The 20692-nt window shown below is 55.1% G+C and overlaps 3 protein-coding genes across 3 annotated transcripts; 1 reads left to right on the top strand and 2 right to left on the bottom strand.

Moving 5' to 3' along the window:
* Nucleotides 1–28: 28 nt before the first annotated feature.
* ZNHIT2 (zinc finger HIT-type containing 2) lies at nucleotides 29–3905 on the top strand. Its single transcript, XM_035013201.1, has one exon. It carries the CDS (start codon nucleotides 2642–2644, stop codon nucleotides 3833–3835), a length of 1194 nt encoding a protein of 397 aa, XP_034869092.1. The 5' UTR covers nucleotides 29–2641; the 3' UTR covers nucleotides 3836–3905.
* Nucleotides 3906–4072: 167 nt separating this feature from the next.
* On the bottom strand, nucleotides 4073–8371 carry TM7SF2 (transmembrane 7 superfamily member 2). Its single transcript, XM_035013196.1, has 10 exons — nucleotides 8100–8371; nucleotides 7501–7697; nucleotides 7349–7403; nucleotides 6781–6975; nucleotides 6598–6701; nucleotides 5531–5650; nucleotides 5275–5443; nucleotides 4963–5043; nucleotides 4753–4875; nucleotides 4073–4443 (listed from the first exon to the last, which is right to left on the bottom strand). The coding sequence occupies exons 1-10, from the start codon at nucleotides 8149–8151 to the stop codon at nucleotides 4283–4285; spliced, it is 1257 nt and encodes a 418-aa protein (XP_034869087.1). The 5' UTR covers nucleotides 8152–8371; the 3' UTR covers nucleotides 4073–4282.
* Nucleotides 8372–8453: 82 nt separating this feature from the next.
* Nucleotides 8454–19308, bottom strand: VPS51 (VPS51 subunit of GARP complex). Its single transcript, XM_035013195.1, has 10 exons — nucleotides 18993–19308; nucleotides 18361–18490; nucleotides 12350–12496; nucleotides 12051–12270; nucleotides 11218–11935; nucleotides 10591–10806; nucleotides 10176–10394; nucleotides 9624–9745; nucleotides 9440–9527; nucleotides 8454–8839 (listed from the first exon to the last, which is right to left on the bottom strand). Exons 1-10 carry the CDS (start codon nucleotides 19215–19217, stop codon nucleotides 8579–8581), a joined length of 2346 nt encoding a protein of 781 aa, XP_034869086.1. The 5' UTR covers nucleotides 19218–19308; the 3' UTR covers nucleotides 8454–8578.
* Nucleotides 19309–20692: the final 1384 nt, after the last annotated feature.

Raw genomic sequence — 20692 nt, 5'->3', positions numbered from 1 at the left:
GGTTGGAAGAGGCAGGGGCTCTCAGCTGGCATGGGGAAGGCATGGTAAACTACAAGAAAAGGCTTACTATGAAAATTGGTAACCCCAGATGGTAACTCTTCAGATGGAGAGTTGGGGAAATTCCCCACTCCAAATAACTTGATAATTCTCCCAAATCCTTTTTTGTTTTTGTTCCTTTTTTTTTTTTTTTTAAGATTTATTTATTTGAGAGAGAGTGGGGGAGGGGCAGAGGAAGAGAATCTTAGCAGGCCCTCCACTGAGCGTGGGGTTCCACACAGGGCTCCAGCTCAAAGATCTGAGCTGAAACCCAAGAGTCAGACCTTTAACTGAATAAGCCACCCTGGCGCCTCGTTCTTGTTCTTTAAACAGAGAAGATGAGAATTCTCTGTGGGAGGATCAGTAGGCATCAGTAGAGAAGTGTGAGAAGAAGATGTATCAGGGAAGGCCAGTCGGACCTTTCCTGAACTTGGGACCAGCTATGGCCTTAGTGGAGTCCAGGGCAGGGGGCTAGTTATGTCCCTACTCTGGAAAGTGGGGCGACCCTATTGGGAGGTCAGCGGTGCTAGCCCTGAAAGAATTCACCCAAGGCAGAACAGAGGAGATGGAAGTTTATTGAATACACTGCAAGGGAGCAGAGGAGAGACTGTGCCAGGAGGCAGTGGTGGGGGGCCTGTAGTTAAGGGGGAGGGGGAGGAGGTAGGGGAACATGTGGAACTTTACTTTTTTTTAGTTCCTGTGCCTGGTTGTAAGCAGCCCATTGGTCAGCAAGGGCTTACGGCTGTTCTGAGGTGGGTTTCCTGATGGACCTGTTTGCGTTCAGCCGGGTGGTTGCTATGGGCCCTTCTACCTTACTCGGTCTTCCATTGCCCAAGCCTGTTGCCTAAAAGTGGCCCTACAGAAAGCACTGCCTGATTACATTGGCACTGTGGTAACCTTGTTTGTACCTTAACCTAATCGTAGCTCAGGTTGGTGGGTTGGTTGATTGAGTGTTCCTAGGAGTGGAATTCTCTGGGACTGATTCGAGATTCCCCTGGCAACATGGGTACCCACTCATTTTGCGAAGGTTTTTGAACCTGCTGGTTCTTGGAAAACAGTATAACATGAAGTAAAGACCTTGGATCTAGACTTGGACTGCCTTTTAAAAAAGTTTGAATTCTTGCTTCATTTATTTTCTCACTTCCAACCTTCAAATTATTTAATTTCTGCCATCATGTTTTTGAGAGTTGCTGCGAAGAATAAATAAAGGATGTGAAGTTCTTAGATCAGCACCTGCCACATAGTGTGCAAACATATAGGCTATTTTTATCTCTAGTAATCTTTTAAGAAAATGACGGTCACCTCCTTTCTAGGTGTTTTGATTCTTGTGGTTTAAGTGCAGAAGCTAGTTAAGTGTTAGAGCCTCAAAGAAAGTAAGCAGGGTGTTGTAATGAAAGAGGGGTGGTTGGGGGTGGACATAATATCCTAGGGAAGGTCTCTAAAAATGGGATGTGTGAAGCCTGAAACCTATCAAATAGATGACGAAAGAGGTCCAGCCCAGAGAACTGTGTGCAGAGCTGTGTGGTTTTGTCAAACCTGGACAGGAGTTTAGGTTTGAGTCCAAGTGCAGTGGAGGGTCACCAAGTACAAGGAAGGGTTTAAGCAAGGGCCTGATGTGATCTGACTTGTGATCCAGTGCTTTGGCTGGTTTTTCTGGACAACTGGCAAGAAAGGGAACCAGTTAAGGGACTAGTAGCTGAGACTACCGGTAGTAATGGGGATGTAAAAAATGAGCGGACTTAAAAGGTCATCAAATCCATCCAGATCTTGATAGGGAAGTAGATGATCCATACGGATATAAATACAAGGTATTGTGAAAGCGAAACTTAACTGGGGGTGGGTCTAAAGAACCAGTGTGGGTGCCATGGATCAAGTCCTTGGGGCCCTTGGCATGGTGTGTGGGGGTTATCACCCCACTCTACCACAAACCAAGCTCATTAGGACAGGGATCCCATCTCTTTGCTTCTCGATGTGTTTTGGCACCTAGTATGGATTCTTCACCTTAAAGTTGGATGAACCATAGATTTAGAGGGGAAATAATATCTGTTATATTATAACATATCTGTTAAACGTTGCTTTCTTCTCAAGAGGGGAAATGCCTCCAACACACACATAAACAGAGACTAGGCCAAGTAGTCCATCTTCACCCTTTTTCTACACTCCCCTTTGTCTGTGTCCCCTAGTAGAATGACTGCCCTTCCAGTGCAGGGATGCATCTCATCCCCCATGGGCCTGGCGCAATTAGGGGCCTAGAGTAGGTGCTTCTCAAAGATCGATTTCCGCCAGGAGGCTCTAGCGTGCTAAAAAGGGAACCACTAGGGGGCGAGCTGGTACCAGCGGAGCACCGGCCTGGTGCACTCGCCCTCCCTCGCTCACCGCGCAGGGCGGGGCCTGTGCGTCCCGACCCACTCCTGCGCCTGCTCAAGCGCCATTTGACCGAGGGGTGGGGCTTGGCTTCCGAGTGTGGGCGGAAGTTGCCGAGAGTCCTCGGGAGCTTTGAGTACGCTCCGTTGGCCTCGCAAGGAGGCGGAAGTAACCGATTAGCACCGGAAGTTGCCCAGCGCTGCCCGTGAGCGTTCTCAAGTGGCGCGGGGCGCCAGTTGCCATGGAGCCGGCCGGGCCCTGTGGTTTTTGCCCGGCCGGGGAGGCCCAGCCCGCGCGCTACACCTGCCCTCGCTGTAATGTGCCCTACTGCTCGCTGCGCTGCTACCGGGCGCATGGCACCTGCGCCGAAGCCTTCTACCGGGACCAGGTGCTGGGAGAGCTCCGCGGCCGCAGCGCCTCGCCCAGCCGCCTGGCCAGCGCCCTACGGCGGCTGCGAGAGCAACGCGAGACCGAGGACGACCCCGAGGACGGCGGCCTCAGGCCTGGCCCGGCGCCAGGCGGCTTCACCAGGCTCTGGGAGCTGCTGGCCCCCGCCGAGAAGGCGGCCTTCGAGCGGCTGCTGAGCCGTGGCGAGGCCGGGCGGCTGCTGCCCCCGTGGCGGCCGTGGTGGTGGGGCCGCGGGGCCGGGTCGCGGCTTCTGGAGGAGGTGGATGATGCTGCGGACCATGACCCTGCGGAGCGGGAGCCCACCCCCGCGAGGACGTCACCGGAACCCGTGAAGGAGGCCGCCGCCGAGCCGTTTCTCGAAGACGCTCCCGAGGCCCGCGCGCCCGCCGTGCCCACCCGGATCCCCACGCTGGCCAGCCTGAGCCGCAGCCCGGCCTCGCCGCTCGTGCGCTTCCAGCTGCCCAACGTGCTGTTCTCCTACGCGCACACTCTTGCCTTGTATCACGGCGGCGACGATGCGCTGCTCTCCGACTTCTGTGCCACGCTGCTCGGCGTTTCCGGAGCCCTGGGTGCGCAGCAGGTCTTCGCCTCTGCCGAGGAAGCCCTGCAGGCCGCCGCCCAGGTGCTCGAAGCAGGCGAGCATCCGCCTGGGCCCCTGGGCACACGGGGTGCCATGCGCGAAGCCGCCCGCATCCTCATGGGCGAAGGCCCGGCCGACCAGAAAGGCTACACGCTGGCAGCACTGGGGCACCTGGCGCGGACGCTGGGCCGGGCCCGGAAGCAAGCTGTGGCCACGGAAGAGCGAGATCGCCTCTACCGGGCGCGGAAGAAGTGCCAGTTCCTACTGGCTTGGACCAATGAAAATGAGCTGGCCCTCACACCCCTGGCTCTGGACTGTGCCCGGGCCCATCGAGCCCACGCTGTGGTGGCCGAGGAGGTGGCAGCCCTCACCGGGGAGTTGGAGCGGCTTTGGGGAGGCTCCCTGCCACCTGCTCCAAGAATTCTCATCGAGGAACTCCCTGGCTGAATTGGGATCCCTCTGTCACTAATAAAGCTGTGACTGGTCTGCCCTCTGAGCAGTGCCTGCTTCTGAGGAACAGCTGTTGTCGTGTCCCCAACCCCCCACCCCACCCCCACTCCCCACCCCCGCCGCCCAACCCCAGACTCTCGGGCCCACAAGCCACCTCTCAGCTTGTCCTGGGCCAGAGCTGACCCAACCAGTTTTTAAACACCCTAGCCCCAGAAAGGGAGGGAAGTGGTACCATGGGTTCCAGATGTTTATCCAGGAGGAAGAGCGAGCCCCTCCACTCCCATTTGTGGGCACTGGCTGCACCTCTCCTTGCTCCAGAGCACCTCCCTGAGGCTGTTGGTCCCTGCTTGCTGGAGCTCAGAGCAGGGTGGGGCCCAGGCTCCCAGGCGGCCGCGCTGCCGGATGGGTGGGCACCTGCCCCCGTCTGGGCTGAGTGGAGCCGCTTCAGTAGACGTAGGGCAGGATTCGGTAAGGCACGCGCCGGCAGTACTCGTGCCAGGCCAGGCCGTACTTCCGCAGGCACTGCTGCTCGTCCCGGGCCTCCCGGTGCACCAGCAGGGCCGTGAAGTAGAGGAGGTAGAAGTAGGGCAGCAGGTGAGACACTCCTGTGGGGAAGTGGAGGCTGTGACCGCCCAGCAGCTCCCCAGCTCACAAAGGTTTCCGCATCGAATGGCTCACAGGGACACGGGCTCTGGTGAAAGGTCCGGGTCTGCAGCAAGGGGCTGGCTCCGCGAGGCTGGCGGGGAGGTCTGCCCCCAGCCACTCACTGAATCCATTCCCAGCTCCCTGACTGCTCCCTCCACTAGGCTGCATCCCCGTTCTCCATTCCACGCCCAGACGGGGCATCCTGTGGTCACCACCTCTGTCCCTCACACGCGCGCGGTCCTCGTCCTGTGCCCTCCCAAGCCACTCACCACAGGGCAAGGACCAGGCCAGAGCCATGATGAGGTCTCCAAGGTAGTTGGGATGGCGGACCATACCCCACCACCCAGACACCAGCAGCTGCCGCCCCGTGGCTGTGGGGATGGTCTCAAGGCCTGGGGAAAGACAGGGAATGGGATGGGGGACCTGGAGGAAGCCCGGCTGCACCACTTCACTCATGGCACCCTAGAAACCCAGCTCACCAGCCACTCTGGGGTCAGAAGGATTCTTTCGGAAGGTGCTCTTCTGGGAATTGGCCCCCCGGAAGATGTAGTAACCAACAGCTAGGGGAAAGCATGAGCAAGTGGTCAGGGTTGAGGTTTAGAGCCTTCTACTTGACCCTGACCATCCACCCACAGCCCAGTTGGCCTGGAGACCTAGGACCCAGTCCCTACCCCCCCCACCCCCAACCTCCACCCCTGTGTTAGAGGAGTGCCTGAGGCTTAGTACCTACCAGATGCTGAATAAACAGAACATGAATGAATGAAAGGGGGAGGAGCCCCCTCCTGACTGACCATTGATGAGGCAGATGACTGAGGCCATGGGCAACCCCAGGGGCTGCGGGTGATGGAGCAGGAACTGGGCCTGCAGGCTGTAAGTGAAGGGTACCCAGGCCAGGTCCCCAAAGGCCAGCATGAAGCCAAACCCGTCGTGTGTGATGTCCATGGTGGTGAGAACAGCCTCCTGCAAGGGTGGGACCCAGACACACCCACTGAGTCCCCATGAGGTCCTCAAATGCCCTCCCTGCCTCTTCGCCCAGTCCAGCCTCACCTCATGCCAGAGAGCATCACCCACATAGAGTAGCTGGAAGCCATTGACCAGCCACATGGCCAGGGAGGGACTCCCCCGAAGTTCTGCTTCCTGCATCAGCAGGGCCAGGTTGATGAGGACCTGGGGACATGGGAGAGGGAGGACAGGGCAGTCTGTTCCCAGCCCGCCTCCAAAGCCTCCTTTCCCCCACCCCATGTGGAAAATGGAGATAATCATGGACCTGCCTCACGGAGCTTGTCTGGGGACTCGTTGACATAGTGAATGGGCAGCACGAAACATGATGTGTCTGGCACATAATAAATACTCACTCATGTGAGTAAACCCATTCTGGTAGCACTGGGTTGGTGCTGTGATTAACGTTACCACTTCTAACCCTCACAAGAACCTTTGCAGGAAGTTCTAACTTTATCCCATTTCACACATGGGGAAATTGCCTCGGGGGCCAGGGTGCAGATCCATGGTGGACACTTGGCCTCCTCTCACCTCTAGTTTCCAGGGTGACATGAGGGACCTTGCCCAAGAGACCCTTTGGGAAATCGTGACCACAGTCCAGCATGGGTGATTATAACCCAAACCCACAGTTGGCATGTCCTCGAGGCCACTAGTGATGGACAGCTTGCTCACCCAATGATCAGTCTCAACTGCTGCACCGCTAGGACCAGCAGGCAGCAAAGCATCAGCCTCTCCTGTCCTCAGAATAGATTTTGAGCTTGATTTATTTAAAGTTGCACCTGCTCACCTAATTCCCTCCATGCTTTTCTCCCTAGCACGTAGCGCCCCTGCCACGCTACATATATTTCACTCGTGTTTTGTCTGTCTTTCCTAGAATGTATGCTCCACGAAGGCAGAGTTTTGTTTGTTTGTTTGTTTGTTTGTTGCTTTCCCATAACTTTTTTTCTCTTTTGTCTCCTTGTATCTAGAGTAGTGCCCGGGGCACTCAACAAATATTTGTGGGATGAGTGATTAATGGTTTACCTCTGCGCAATAGTGGCCCTGCCCTGTCCTGCCCAAGCACTGCTTAGGCGTCCCACCCCTCCTCCTGGCCCACATAGACATGCCCAGCTTACCCAGCCGATGAGGCCAGGTCGCAGTTCACAGAAATATTTGAAGTCGAAGGACCAGATGCGCGGGTTGAGCTCCCGTCCCAGGAAGAAGTCGTAGATGGGATTGCCTGGAGAATAACGGAGGCTGAAGATGCAAGTGAGCACCCCCATCTGCTTCTGTCTGCACCCTACTGGGACCCCTCTCACCTGAGTTCCCTCCAGGGGCCAGGGCCGAGGCAGGGGCCACCAGGGCCTTCAGATAGAGAAGGAGGCTGAAGATGAAGGCGGTGAGGGTGGCCGCAAAGGCCAAGGGCAGGAGCATTTCCGGGAGCTCCCCCAGAGGCAGCCCGGCAGACACAGCCAAGCCCACCAACAGGGCTGTCAGCACCAGGGCCTGGAAGCCTGAACCACAGTACACAATGAATCCTGGGGGCTGCGCCCCTACACCTCTGCCCTTCCCCTTCACTCCCCCCTCGCCCCCCAATACACAAACACAGTCCAAAGCCCAAGGAGGTCAATGGCCCTGCCTCTGGGTCACCCCAACCACTGCTCTGGTGCAGAGAGTAAGAGCAAATGCTGCGGGTAGGGGTGGAGGAACAAGGGACGTGGAGAGGGACAGGGAGATTCCCCCAAGGCTACCCTGGGCACACAGCGTAAAATAGGCATCTGACGGAGCTTGGGGCTGGGGGCTAATCTCCACTGGGCCTAGAGCTCCATCCCCACTCGCACAACTCTAGCGCAGGGAGCCATCCCCCCCGCCCCCGCGTCCATGCACCGTTAATGGGGTAGCGCAGGCGACTCTTGTCCTTCAATTCCTGTCCCTCGGCCACCTGCAGGCACAAAGCGGCTCTGATAAGGGGTGAGAGTGTCTTCTCTCCAGCGGAGCCCCCTCCCTCCGCCCGCCTCCCCCGCGAGCCGAGTGCACACCTTGCCCGCCGGCAATAGGTAGAGAGCCGCCTGAAGGCCGAGCCAGGTGAACCACAGCAGAAGTATCTGCGGGCTCCACAGCATTTCGGGTCCCGGCAGGTAGGGGGGTGGGCTCAGGAGGCGCGCGGGGCCCGAGCGGGCCACCAGGAGCAGGTGGAACATGGTGGCAGGAAGCAGCAGCATCAGCACCGCCGCGCCTGGGACCGGGGGCGATCGCGTCGGGCGTCGGCTCCGCAGCTGCCCTCCGACGCCAACACCCCCCCGCCCCGCCCAGGCGCCCTGTCGTCTCCAGGACCCCTCAGCATTCCCACTGCCCTCTTCCATATCCCGTTCTCAGCCCTCAGCCCCTCCCCTGACTTCCATCTTGGGCCCCGCCCCCTCTCCCCCCCAAAGTTCCTCCTCCTGCTCTTGGTACAATCCTCCACCCCACAATCCGGTGCTGTGCAGCCCCCTCCCCAGACAGTCCCTCGCAAGCCCCAGATCCCTCTGCTTCTGGAGACCCTTCAAAGCTTTCCACCCTCAGATCCTAGCTCCTCCGCCCCCCGCCCCGTTTGAGCCCTCGCTGAGCCTGACTACAGATTCCACCCCCGCCCCATTACCCAGGGGTCCCCCGAATTCCAGCGGAGCCCGGGAGCCCTGAGGAGAGGCCATGGTCTCCGCTCCACCGGCGGGGGGGGTACACAAGAGTCCGTCAGAGAAGCACAGTCCACCTTCTCCCCCAGGACATGAGCTTGGAGACGCGGAGGATCAGCCCACTGCACAAGCACCTGCTTAGTCCCTGAGCTCGGACTGCTATCGCTCGAGTCCCTCGGTCTTTAAGTGGACCCACCCCCGGCCCATCCTGGGCCCACACTCCAGCCAATCGGTTTGGGGGGCGGGTCTGACGCGGCTGCCTCCTGAGCCACCTCACGACTCCACCCCCAGCCAGCCCCGCCCCCGCAAGCAAGAGGGAGGAGGAAACAACACGTCTTTATTGGCGGGTCTTGAGGCCCGAGGGGAAGGGCCAGCGGACGCAGGGACACCAGGGGACGGGGAGGGGAGGGCGACTGCACAGGCCCATGCATGGCAGCGGCCCGGCCTAGCCACGCTCGCAGATGACCTCGACGACACTGGGTTCCATGGGCACTGGGTCCGGGCAGCGCAGGGCAGCCGAGGCCACCACTTCATCCAACAGCAGGTGCACGAGCTCCTCATCGGCCACGAAGCGCCACAGGTAGAGCTGCAGGAAGTGACAGTCCACCTGCACCTGCTGCAGGCCGAAGCGCCCAAAGGTGCGCAGCCGCACGCACTCCAGCAGCGTCTTCAGGCTGATCTTGATGATGCCCGTCAGCACCGATACCTGCGGGCAAGGATACAGGAATGCAGCCCGGGGACAGCAGGTGCTGGAAGGGGCACTGGGTCCCTGAGGGCACCCACATTCTGTGCACAGGCCAGAGAGACAGTAAGCGGCCAGGAGCTGCGATGGGGTGTAAAAGTCCCAGGACCCCCGTAAGAGGGAGGGACAGATACAGTGTTGGCACCATCATCTGGAGAACAGACAGGGAAGGCCCCATGACATCAGAAGCAGAGACGGGAGTCAGCCCTGACATGGGGAGGGGAGAGACTTGCTGAGTTACAGGCAAAAGAACACCAGGTCCTAGAATGTGGGCTGGGTTGCGGCAGAGACTATGGTGTGGACAGGAATCCCTGGGGAGGACCCGGACTACTGTGACAACAAGGCCAAGAGCCAAACAGGCATTCTAGATGTGCATCCAGACCCAGGCTGGGAGCACACCAAGGTCAGGGCAGAGGGCCTTGGAATATGGTGATGGTGGGGCTCTGGATGACCACTGCCTCCTAGAAACAGCCCAGAGTCTTAGGCTCCCTGACTCAGGGTGCGACTGCTTCAGCCAACCTTCGCCAGGGCCCCTGGAAAGTGGGGTCACTGGGGACTTCAGACCTTGTTGAATTCCACAGGGCTGAACACATCAATACGTTCAGAGAACAGTTTCTGGATGTTGCTCAAGAGATTAGTGTCCATTGGGGCGCTGGATGGTGGAGGAGACAAGCAATCAGAGCCCACCCTGCACCCCCAGCCCCCTTTGTCCATTCCAACCCCCCAGGGCTACCCTGGCCAGCCAGACCTGGGTGTATAGCTGGGTGCATAGCGGCCCTGCTGACGGGAGCTGCTGTACACAGAGAAGGTTCTTTTGCTGGAGTCGCTGCTCTGGGCCTTGCGGACACCCTCTTCGTACAGAAGCCCCACCTAGTGGTGGAAGGAGGCACTGCAAGGAGGCCAGAGCAAGGGGAGCCTCCTGCCCACCCGGTGCCCAGGGTGAGGGCCCGGGACACCCTAAATTACAAACTCAATTATTACGAGAATCACAGGGTAGTGGGGACCTAGTATCTGGTTGGTACCTGGTCACTATTTATAGAAGTGGGGGAGTGGGGCAAAGGCGGGACATAAGACCTGGTACTGAGGCCCAATCTTCAGTGGTAGCCCTGCCCGCCCTGATTCTCTGGGTGACTAGACCTCAGTCTCCTCATAGGTGAAATGGGGGCCATGACGCCCCGAGTCAGGGCTGAGGAGGAACGAGGCCACAGACGCAGGCACTGATGTCTTGATCCTCCCAGGGTCACTCCCCCCACACCCACAGCAGGCATGAGGACCCCCTGGCCAGCCCGGGGGGAAGCACCTGCACGTCGATCGCCGTCGTGTCCTCCACCACCCGCTTCATGACAGCACGCACGTTCCGGGGCTCCAGGGTACTGAGCCAGTCCCGTGTCTCCACACTCTTGCGCAGCATCTGTGATATGACCAGGCCCTGCACCTTCACATAGTGGGTCAGTAACCGCCGTGCTGTCTCCCTGGCTTCTGCACACAATGTGCTCACGGGTGTCACTGGAGACTGGTCCTGGGCCAGGGGCGCAGAGGACAGAGAGACAGTGAGTGCTGGGGGCAGCTCAGGGGCCCCTGCCAAGCAGGAGCGGGGCACAGGCTGGGCCAGGGGGAGGGTGGGCTGGGCCTAGGCAGCTGGCCTGGGTCTGACCATGACAGCACTGTCCATGGGGGACCACCATCCCCGACCCTGCTGTGAGCTAGTGGTTCACCTGCACGAGAAACTGTTCATCGGTGAGGGTGAGGATGTAGGAGATGGTGGCTGTCTCATAGTCCAAGCAGAGGCGGGAGAGAAGCAGGAGCAGAGCAGGCGGTGTGGCGCCCCCCTTCTCCCCAGGGCTGTCACAGAAGCTCTGAGCCGTCTGGCACATGGAGCGAATGAAGCCCACGATGAGGCCCTCACGAACACCCTGGCTGCAGAACTCGCCCTGTGAGGAGGAGGGCCCCAGATACACAGCAGGTCCCCTCTTCCAGGCAGGGGCTGCTAGTGACCCTCTTCTGGGATCCTAAATGCCCTAGCCCCTCTCCAAGGGACAGCTCCATCCTGCACTCCAGGACCCAAGAGCAGCTACCCTGCTTGGGGCGGGGGCTGGGGGGGGGGGAGAGTGCAAAGGGACAAGACAAAGCCAGCGCTGGGGACCCTGCTGGCAGATGCCCTCCCAGCCTTCCCCTCCCCTCCAGGCTGTGCCAGTCTTCCTCGTGACAGCCTGAAACCACATCCAGAGTGCCTGGGCAAGGACTGTGTGCCCTGATAGCTGTCAAACTCTAGGATGAATAGAAGAATGCCCAGAATAAGGCGGTGGGGGGAGGGGGGGAGGATGCCCAAAGGCAGGCCATACCCGGAAGTAGGGCTTGTTGGAGAATGACACCTCCTTGGCCGTGAAGAGGTGCACAGCTGCCAGAGAGGCCTTGATGTGGCTCAGGATGGAGCTGGCCACGTTGGCCAGCAACTCGGCCAGGCCCGGGCCTTCCTTTCCAGCCAGGCGAGGTGCGGCCAAAGCCTGCCGCACGTCGGTCAGGCAACCCAGGAAGGCGGCCCGCAGGCCCTGCAGGTGGTGGCCCAGGCGCTCCCGGGCCACCCGCTCCACGATCTCCGTGGCAGCCTCGGCCAGCCCCGCCGCAGCCAGCAGGGCCCCAGGCGCCCGCAGGCGCCGATGGAAGCGGTCCAGCGCCCGCACCAGCAGCGAGTTGTCGCCGCTGCCCTGCTCCTGTGCCAGGCGCCGCTCCACTAGCGCAAAGTAGCGGCCACCCAGCTCCCGGGCGAAGGCCGCCAGCTTCTCGGCACCCGCCGGGCCCTGGGCCGCAAACAGCTCCTGGTAGGCCGAGGCCACCTGGCAGAGGCCACCCACGAAGCCACTTCCTCCGTGATCGGTGAACTCTAAGACGTCGGGAGCGGGAGGGGAGGGCCCCAGCTCCGCCTCCAGGCTCCGCAGCTCGGCCTCCAGCCGCCCTCGGGCGTGCGCCAGGAACTCGGCACACAGCTCCTCCGCCGGCTCGCCCAGGGCCAGCAGCAGCTCCACGCACTCGGCCTGCTCGGGGGCGCCCGAGCCGCCCTCCCTGCGAGGTGGGAGGTGGCGGTGAAGGGCAGGCCGACAGAATTCGGGGCGGGGCCACGCACCGCGACTGGCAGGCCCGGACCCCGGCGGCGTGGGCGAGGGCCCCCGGGCCTCACCTGAAGCGCTGCCGCAGCTGCTGAGCCAGGCGAGCCGTGATGACCTGGCAGTCGTCCTGGATGGCGCGGAACGAGGGCAGGTGCTGGTACTGCTGCAGCACGGCCCGCGCGCGGCCCTGGTAGCGCACCGCCTGCCCGTAGGCGCCCAGCTCCACGCACTGGGTGAGGCGCGAGGGCAGCTCGAAGAGGAACTGCAGCTTCCGCAGCAGCGCGTGGACGCCTGGCGGACGGGGACAGCTGGTGTGAGCCCCAGGGCCCCCGGCGGCCCGCTCCGGCACCGGCTGCGGGACCCGGCCCACCTGCTAGCTTGGTGATGCGCTCGTGGCGGTCCTGCAGGGTGGCGCTGATGCGCGCGCTGAAGTCCGTGATCACCGCCATGTTGGTGGCCAGCCGGTCCATCTCGTCCTCCATCTTCCGGAAGTCGTTCTTCATCTTCCGGATGGTGTCTGGGAGGGCAAGGGAGCGGGCGAGGGCAAAGGAGATGGCTTGGCACAGGGGCAGCACTCAGCTTGCGGCAGGGTCCAAAGGCTCCCTCCCTACCCCTCGACACGCACACAGGCACGGGCCCAGGCACGGGCCTCCTTCCCAAATGCTCCTGAGCCCGCTCCTCAAGGGTCACATTGATGAATCATATTGATGATTCAGTGCAAAAGGGGCTGCCACAGTAAATGGGAGGGAAGGCCACGTTTTCTGAGCCCTGCTAGGTGGGGAGAAGCCTACGGAGCCACAGTCCCTGCACTCAGAAGATGCCAAAGGAGGGCACAGAGCCCTTGGCAGGAACCTGTCTGCTTCTTCCGAGGGGCATCCTCCATATCCAATGCACTGCCTGGCAGAGGAGGCACCCTTATGTCCTTCCAGACCTCCCAAGCCCTTTCACTCCACCTTCTGGACCACAGCCAACCCTCTCTGAAGGGTACTTTCCCTTTGTCTTAAGGGAAACCTGCCTAAGGAGACAGTTCTTTTCACACCCAGTGCCTCAGAGGCTGGCCCCTTGACACTTCTAGATAGTTTCTACTCTTCTTCCCTTTAAGATCCCAGCTTCTTTGAAGACCATGCCATCAAACTACACCTCTCTTGTTGCCATCCCTACTGTCCTCTGTGCCACACCTCTCAGTTGCTGATCACTGTCACCTCCTTGTGGGCAAGAACGTCCATACGGATGAGGCTTCAGACATTCTTGATTCACGACCTCCCCAATTCCACCCACCCTTCCCTCTGCCCCATCTTTGCCACCCTCTCCTTGCCCTCAGCTTCAAGCCTTGCCACCTTCTGTAACTGATCATTCACCCTGTCTACCCACTCTAACAGTCCTTTGGCCTCCAGGAACTCCAGACCCAGTGACCCTAGCACAGTGTCACTACTCATAAATACCTCTCACAGCTGCAATTCCCTACTCATTCCCCACTCATTCCCCAGCATCTCTAACCTGCCACCAGGGTCATCGGTCATCGGGCATTTACAAGCCCCCTTGCCTCTCTTGCCCCCTCCTTCTATTACTTGCTAGTGAAACCCTACAGCAGGTTAAGCCCAACAAGCCACCCATCCCATGCACCCGAAGAGCTAAAACTGAGCCACAGTTGCCAACTGGCCTCCCTTTATATTTATGACTTCAAGTTCCTCCATCCTTCCAAACCCGTTGCTTTCCCATTTTCTAAAATAACATTTTCTCCAGAGTCCTTAAAACTCCAATACATGCCCCCAACTCTCAATTGGTGACTGTTTCACACTTCACAAAGAAAATGCAAGCAAACACCAACTCCCTCCAAATCTGCAGAGTACAGGGATAGATCCATGCCTTTTGCTCTCCCCCTCCCTGAGGGGTCTCATCCAGTCCCATGGCTGTGGTGACTTGGACATTACTGTCTCCAGTACTGACCAGAGCCCAGCCTAACAACCCACTTAACACCTTGATGGGGATGGCAAACAGGCTATTCAAGCATGACATGTCCAAAACAGAATTCCCCAAAACTGTTCCCTCATTAAATTTTTCCATCTTGGCTCCTGGCCATTTTCAGAGTCATTTTGTCTTATCTTTCCTTTTTATTATTTTTATCTTTCCTTTTTATTCTTATCTTTCCCCACATTTAGTCCATCAGCAAGTTCTGTAAGTTCTGCCTCCAACATTTTCTTTCCAAGCCACCATCATCTCTTGTCCAACTATGGCCAACATTTCCCAAATAATCTCCCTAACTCTACTCCTGAACTTATCATCAATATTCATAAAGGAGGGCTGCCTGGCTGGATCAATCAGTAGAGCATGCGACTCTTGATCTCAGAGTTATGAATCTGAGCCCCATGTTGGGTGTAGAGATTACTTTAAAAATGTATTCATGAAGGGGGCGCCTGGGTGGCTCAGTCGGTTAAGTGGCTGCCTTCAGCTCAGGTTATGATCCCTGGGTCCTGGGATCGAGCCCCGCATCGGGCTCCCTGCTCAGTGGAGAGCCTGCTTCTCCCTCTCTTTCTGCCTGCCTCTCTGCCTACTTGTGCTTTCTCTCTCTGTGTCAAATAAATAAAATCTTTTAAATAAAAAAAAATATATATATATATATTCATGAAGGAAAGCAAGGATGAAGCAGAAACATATCTGTCATAGGAGACTTTAATTCACTTCTATCAATCCATGACAGATCAAGTGGCAAAAAGCGAAGGGAAGCTACAGAAGATCTAAAGAACTAATATGGGTGACCTTTTTGGTTTATATTGAATTCTTTTCAGATTCCACAGAATACACTACAACCTTACCATATGTTAGGTCTTAAAGCAAATCTCAATAAATTTACAAAGACAAGAAATTGAAATTCTACAGACAGCATTCTGATCACAATGCAATTAAACTGGAAATTAATAACAAAACTACAAAGCAAAGAGACCCCATCATTTGGGGAAGAAAAAACTTCATTTTTAATCAGTTATTGGGTCAAAAGCAAAATCAAAAACAAAGTGCACCATATAACAATGAAAACACTATAGATCAAACCTATAGGCTATAGCTAGAGCAATGTTCAAAGGGAATCAGTTTTAAATCTTTATATAAATAAATTAGAATAAACATTCAACTCACGAAGTTAGAAAAAATAAAAATCAAAAAAAACAATTAAGGAATTAGTAAAGTTAAAAGCAGAGATTAATACATTTTAAAGGAATTTATTTATTTATTTATTTATTTATTTATTTATTTATTTTTAGAGGGTGCGAGTGGGGGAGGGAGAGGTGCGGGAAAGAATCTCAAGCAGATCCATGCCAAGTGCAGAGCCCATCGTGGGGGTCGATTTCACAAACTTGAAATCATGAACTGAACCAAAACCAAGAGCTGGATGCTTAACCAACTGAGCCACGCAGGCCCCAAGATTAATACATTTTTTAAATGGGAGAACTATAAATCAAAGATCAGGGTCACTTAAAAAAAGGATAAAAAATAAAATTTACAAAATGTTAGCTAATTTTTTATTTTTTAATATTTTATTTATTTATTTGACACAGAGAGAGAACATAAGCAGGCAGAGCGGCAGGCAGAGGGAGAGGGAGAAGCAGGCCCCCTGCTGAGCAGGGAGCCCGAGGCGGGGCTCGATCCCAGGACCCCAGGATCACGCCCCCAGCAGAAGGCAGACGCTTAACCGACTGAGCCACCCAGGCGCCCCGCTAATTTTTTAGAAGGGGAAAATAAGAAATTAAGGGGTGAAATAATCACAAATACACAAATTAGAATAATCACAAGATACAACTTTGCTCAATTCCATGTAAAGAAATTAAAAACTTGAATGAAATGAATAATTTGCTACAAAAACAGAATTTACCCATATGGGGGTGCCTGGGTGGCTCAGTCGGTTAAGCATCTGCCTTGGGCTCAGGTCATGATCCCAGGGTCCTAGGGTCGAGCCCCGAATCAGGCTCCCTGCTCAGCGGGGAGTCTGCTTCTCCCTCTCCCTCTGACCCTCTTCCCTGCTCATGCTCTCTCTCTAATGAATAAATTTTTAAAAAAAATTCTCTCTTAAAAAAATGTAATTCCAAAAGTATGTGAAGAAAATCAGGGAGAATTTTAAAATAATATTAGGGATGGAAATTTCTTTCTACAATACCACAAACTCAGAAGCCATCAAAGGGGAGATTAATAAAACTGTTCGATCCACTAAAACCACCATGAGCAAAATCAAAAGATGAACTTTTTTTAAAGAATTTATTTATTTATTTATTTATTTATTAATTAATTAGAGTGAGATGGTAACTGTTTAGACACCAAGATACTAGCTTGGGAGAGGAGTGGGTGGTAACTGGTAGGAGGCTGGAGGGGGCCTTGCCAGCCTGGGTGCTGACCATACAGCTTCTCCCTCTCTCTCTGCCCAGTGGTTGGGGTGCCTGGGGGCTCAGTCACTAAGCATCTGCCTTCGGCTTGGGTCATGATCCCAGGGTCCTGGGATCGAGCCCTGCATCGGGCTCCCTGCTACGCGGGAAGCCTGCTTCTCCCTCTCCCACTCCTCCTGCTTGTGTTCCCTCTCTCGCTGTGTCTCTCTCTGTCAAATAAATAAATAAAATCTTAAAAAAAAAAAGCCAGGTCACCCCATTCCTCTCATTTCATCTCAGTCAGAGTGAAGAGCAGGATCCTCATAACCACTTTTAAGTCCCTACAAAATCTGGTTCTCACTAGCCCTCTACCCTATCACCTACCACTTTCCTCCTCCCTCAATCCCCTTAAACTCCCTGCTATACTCTGAATATGCCCGATGTGCCCTCTCTTCAGAGCCTCTGCCCTGCTGCTTCCTCCCCAACCAGGGCTGGTTCGTTCTCATCAAAGCTCTGCTCAAATGTCACCCCTTCCGAGGGGCCTTCTCATACTTATTCTAGCTAAAGGCAGACCCACACACACATTACCCTTTTCTCCCTATTTTCTTTTTCTAGCACTTACTACCACCTTTATTTGTGTATTCATTTGTTGTCCGTCTCCCACCTAGAATGCAGGCTGCAGGAAGAAGCTTGATCTAGCTGGTTCATTGCTATATCCTCAATATGCAGAACAGCTCTTCTCAAAAAAAAAAAAAAAAAAAAAAAGGCATTCAATGAATACTTCATGAATGGATATAAGACTTTACAGTATGTATAGATTTAGAACCCCTGATTCCAGCACTCACTTTATAATTTTCTCCCTTAGGAAAAAGATAAAATAACAAGCCATCCTTATTAAGCAAGAACTAAATGTCAAACCTGTACAAATTCTAACAAATGGAAAATGTAATGCTTGCAAAATTCTTATAAGAAATTTCATAGCTCAGAAATTATGATGATTTTTTTAAAGATTTATTTATTTTATACAGAAAGAGCATGGTGGGGGATGGGCAAAGGGAGAGAGAGACAGGGAGAGAAGCAGACTCCCTACTGAGCATGGAGCCCCAACACCGGGCTCAATCTCCATCTCATAACCCTGAGATCACAATCTGAACCAAAATCAAGAGTCGGACTGTTAACCGACTGAGCCGCCCAGGTGCCCCTAGAAATTATGATTTCTTGCTGGTTGATGCTGGTATTAGCAAATAAAGAGGTGCCTACTCATTAGACCTGCTTCAAATCAGACAAAAGAACAATGACTACACCCAGCATTGTGACACTAGTAGAGTGAGAGACATTAGAATGAACCTCACAAAAGTTCACCCAACATTCTCATGGACCACATGTAGGCCCTCAAGATCTGCCTCTAGGACTAAGTATACAGGGGTCCAAAACTATCACAAAAGTCTGAGTAGTGCATTTCATGAACATAAGACAGCAGTTAGTGTGAATGATAGATGAACATTGTCTAGCACTGTCCTAGACAGAGAATAAAGGGGGCAGGAGGGGGAAAAAAAAAAAAAAACCTTTACATGATCTTTGTGTCCCTTAATGTCATAAATTTTCTGTTTCTTTGCTTAATTTAAAAGGGGTAAAGGGATAGAGGAAGGGAGGGAGAGAGAAAGAGAGAAAGAGAGAGACAAGCCCACCCTCAAGACAGACGTGGGCAAGAGAAGAAAGCTACCACTAATGAGAGAAATGAACCCTTCCTGAGACATCCTTAGTGTCAGGGTTTCTACGTGGTTCAGATAAATCCATGTCAGTCTAACATTTCATTTTGTTTTTTTCTCCCCTTTGATCCTCAGAACAACCCTCTGGGACCAGCTATTACCTCTATAGTCATTCAACCACAAAAGCTCTGAGAGGTGAGAGTGGATTAATGTCAGGGAAGGACTAGCATCTGGGTCTCCTCCCCCTAAATCCCCTGCTGGTTTCCCCAACACAGGACAACAGGTAAGCGGGACTGTGAAGGGTGCGTCCCCGTGGGAATCACCTGTGGCTGAGATGAACTTGTTGTAGTTCTCATAGACCAGGGTCTGCATGTCGCTGTCCAGAGCCCGGATCTGTCGCACCATGTCTGTCTCACTGTCCATCAGCTGGGCCAGAGGGCACTCTCTACGCAGCTGGAGGAAATCGGGGTGTTAGTGCTCAGGTCGGGGGCTTTCATGGCCCTCGGCTTGCCCCTACCCGGTCAGCTTTCGGTGCAAGAAAACCCTCATCCCACCCTTGTCAGGAATCCTAGACGTGGAGCCTGTCATTGGCACAGGTCAGGAGTTACTGGTCAGTTCGACCCTATTGGGGGTTTGTCAGCCTTTGAAATGCTCAGAGTCAGCCAGGGCCCACTCCAGAGCCTGTCAGCGCCTGGGCCACGCCCCCTACCCCGAGCCTATCAGAACATCAGCCCAGGATACCTCACACCCCGCACCTCCTCAGGCCAGTGCAAGTCTGCCCATGCCCCCCTTAGACTCCAGCTCTGCCCCTGCTTCCTGCCCGAGGGTCGTCTTGTTTTTAGGAACCCCTGCTTCCCTCACCCCCGCAACAAAGTCGAAGGCGTGATCTGAGGGTGCAATGTATCGGGGGCCTGGTTCCCCCAACACACACACACACACACACACACACACACACCTTGTCCAGATACACTTCCGGGTCGAAGTGCGCCCCGTTGAGATCCGTGGGGTCCAAGGGGTCCGACCCCGGGGGGCGCCCCGCAGTCTCCCCCTCCGAGAGGCCGTAGTAAAGCTTCAGCATCCCGTGCGCCTTCCGCCGACGCTCCGGGGCCTCAGCCTCGGGCCCCTCCGGAGAGTCCCCAGGTCCAGACCCCGGGCCAGGCCCAGCGGCTGCCGCCGCCATCGCTCCAACTGCAGCCCACGGGCGTGTGGCTGGGAAGGGGACCAGGAGGAGGCACTTCCGGGAGCCATAAAGTTCTTGTTGTAACGAGTCAGTCCTTCAGCTGAAACGTCCCCCTGCAGCCCTGGGTCCTTCGAGACTAGCGCTCCCCCGTACCTTTCCTCCCCGAGCGGAAGGTTCCGGCAGAGCCCTGGGTTCCCCCAGCATCTGGAGCGGAAGGGTTGAGTGGAACTGGTGGGGTGCTTCCTTCCCAGAAGGAAAGCGGGTCCTGGCTCCCAACCCCGCACGCCCGCAGGCAGAGGCCCCGGAATATGTCCCTGGATGCCGTGGACGGAGCGTCAGCCGTGGAGCCAGAGGGCGTGTGCCTGACATCCTGGCATTGGCTCGTTACCTGGGTGGCGGCTCAGTTTCCCCCATTCCTAATATCGGGGTGCTGACCTCACAGGACTGCGAGGAGGCTGCGAGGGTTAGAGGCGCATACAGTGCTCGCGGTGCCTCTAGCACAGTGTTTCTCGGGGCCGGTCCTCTGACACGGGTCAGCGTGCCTTCAGACTCGGCTTCCCCAGACCTAGCTGCTGCTGCTTTTTTTTTTTTTTTTTTAAGTCCCCAAGCACCTCCACATAGGTGCTTAGAAGACCGACTCTTCAGATCTTCAGTGACTGGTGGGCCTTGCTGAGTGAGGGGCTGGGTGGAGATGTTGAGGGTGATTCTCAGGTGTCCGATTTCAACAAGATGCAGGTGTTCACCAAGGTGCAGCGCTCAATTGGACAGGTAATGAAGTTCAAGTTGAGATAAGATGAGGGGGTTTTTTTATATATTTTTATTGTTATGTTAATCACCATACATTACATCATTAGTTTTTTATGTAGTGTTCCATGATTCATTGTTTGTGCATAACACCCAGGGCTCCATGCAGAACGTGCCCTCTTTAATACCCATCACCAGGCTAACCCATTTTCCCACCCCCCTCCCCTCTAGAACCCTCAGTTTGTTTCTCAGAGTCCATCGTCTCTCATGGTGAGATAAGATGAGTTTTAATAGAGAAAACGACTTTATCCAGGTCGTCCTTGAAACATTACTTGTGATGGGCTGGTGGGGGGGGTGGGGGGAAGGTATTGGAATGGAAACCACCTTGTTTAATTATTCTTTGGCAGGGGTCCTGCAGGCCAAACACATCCCACCACCTGTTTTCATTTGGCCTGTGAGCTAAGACTGGTGTGTTGGGTTTTTTTTTTTTTTTTTCATTTTAAAATGGTTAAAAAAATAAGAATGACATTTCATGACGCGAAAATTATGTACAATTCATATAATCAGAGTAGTTCTTAAAAGTTCTCATCAGGAGAGAAAAAAATTTTGTTAACTATGTATGGTGACAGATGTCAACTAGACTTATTGTGATCATTTTTAATACAAATTTGGTACAAATACCAAATCATTACGTTGTACACTTGAAAATAATGTAACGTGGGACGCCTGGG

Source organism: Mirounga leonina, unplaced genomic scaffold (assembly GCF_011800145.1).
Source record: "Mirounga leonina isolate KUSES-001 unplaced genomic scaffold, KU_Mleo_1.0 Mir_166, whole genome shotgun sequence".
In the NCBI taxonomy this organism is placed as follows: domain Eukaryota; kingdom Metazoa; phylum Chordata; class Mammalia; order Carnivora; family Phocidae; genus Mirounga; species Mirounga leonina.
Note: the sequence above shows the minus strand (reverse complement) of the source record. Positions and strands in the feature narration are given on the sequence as shown.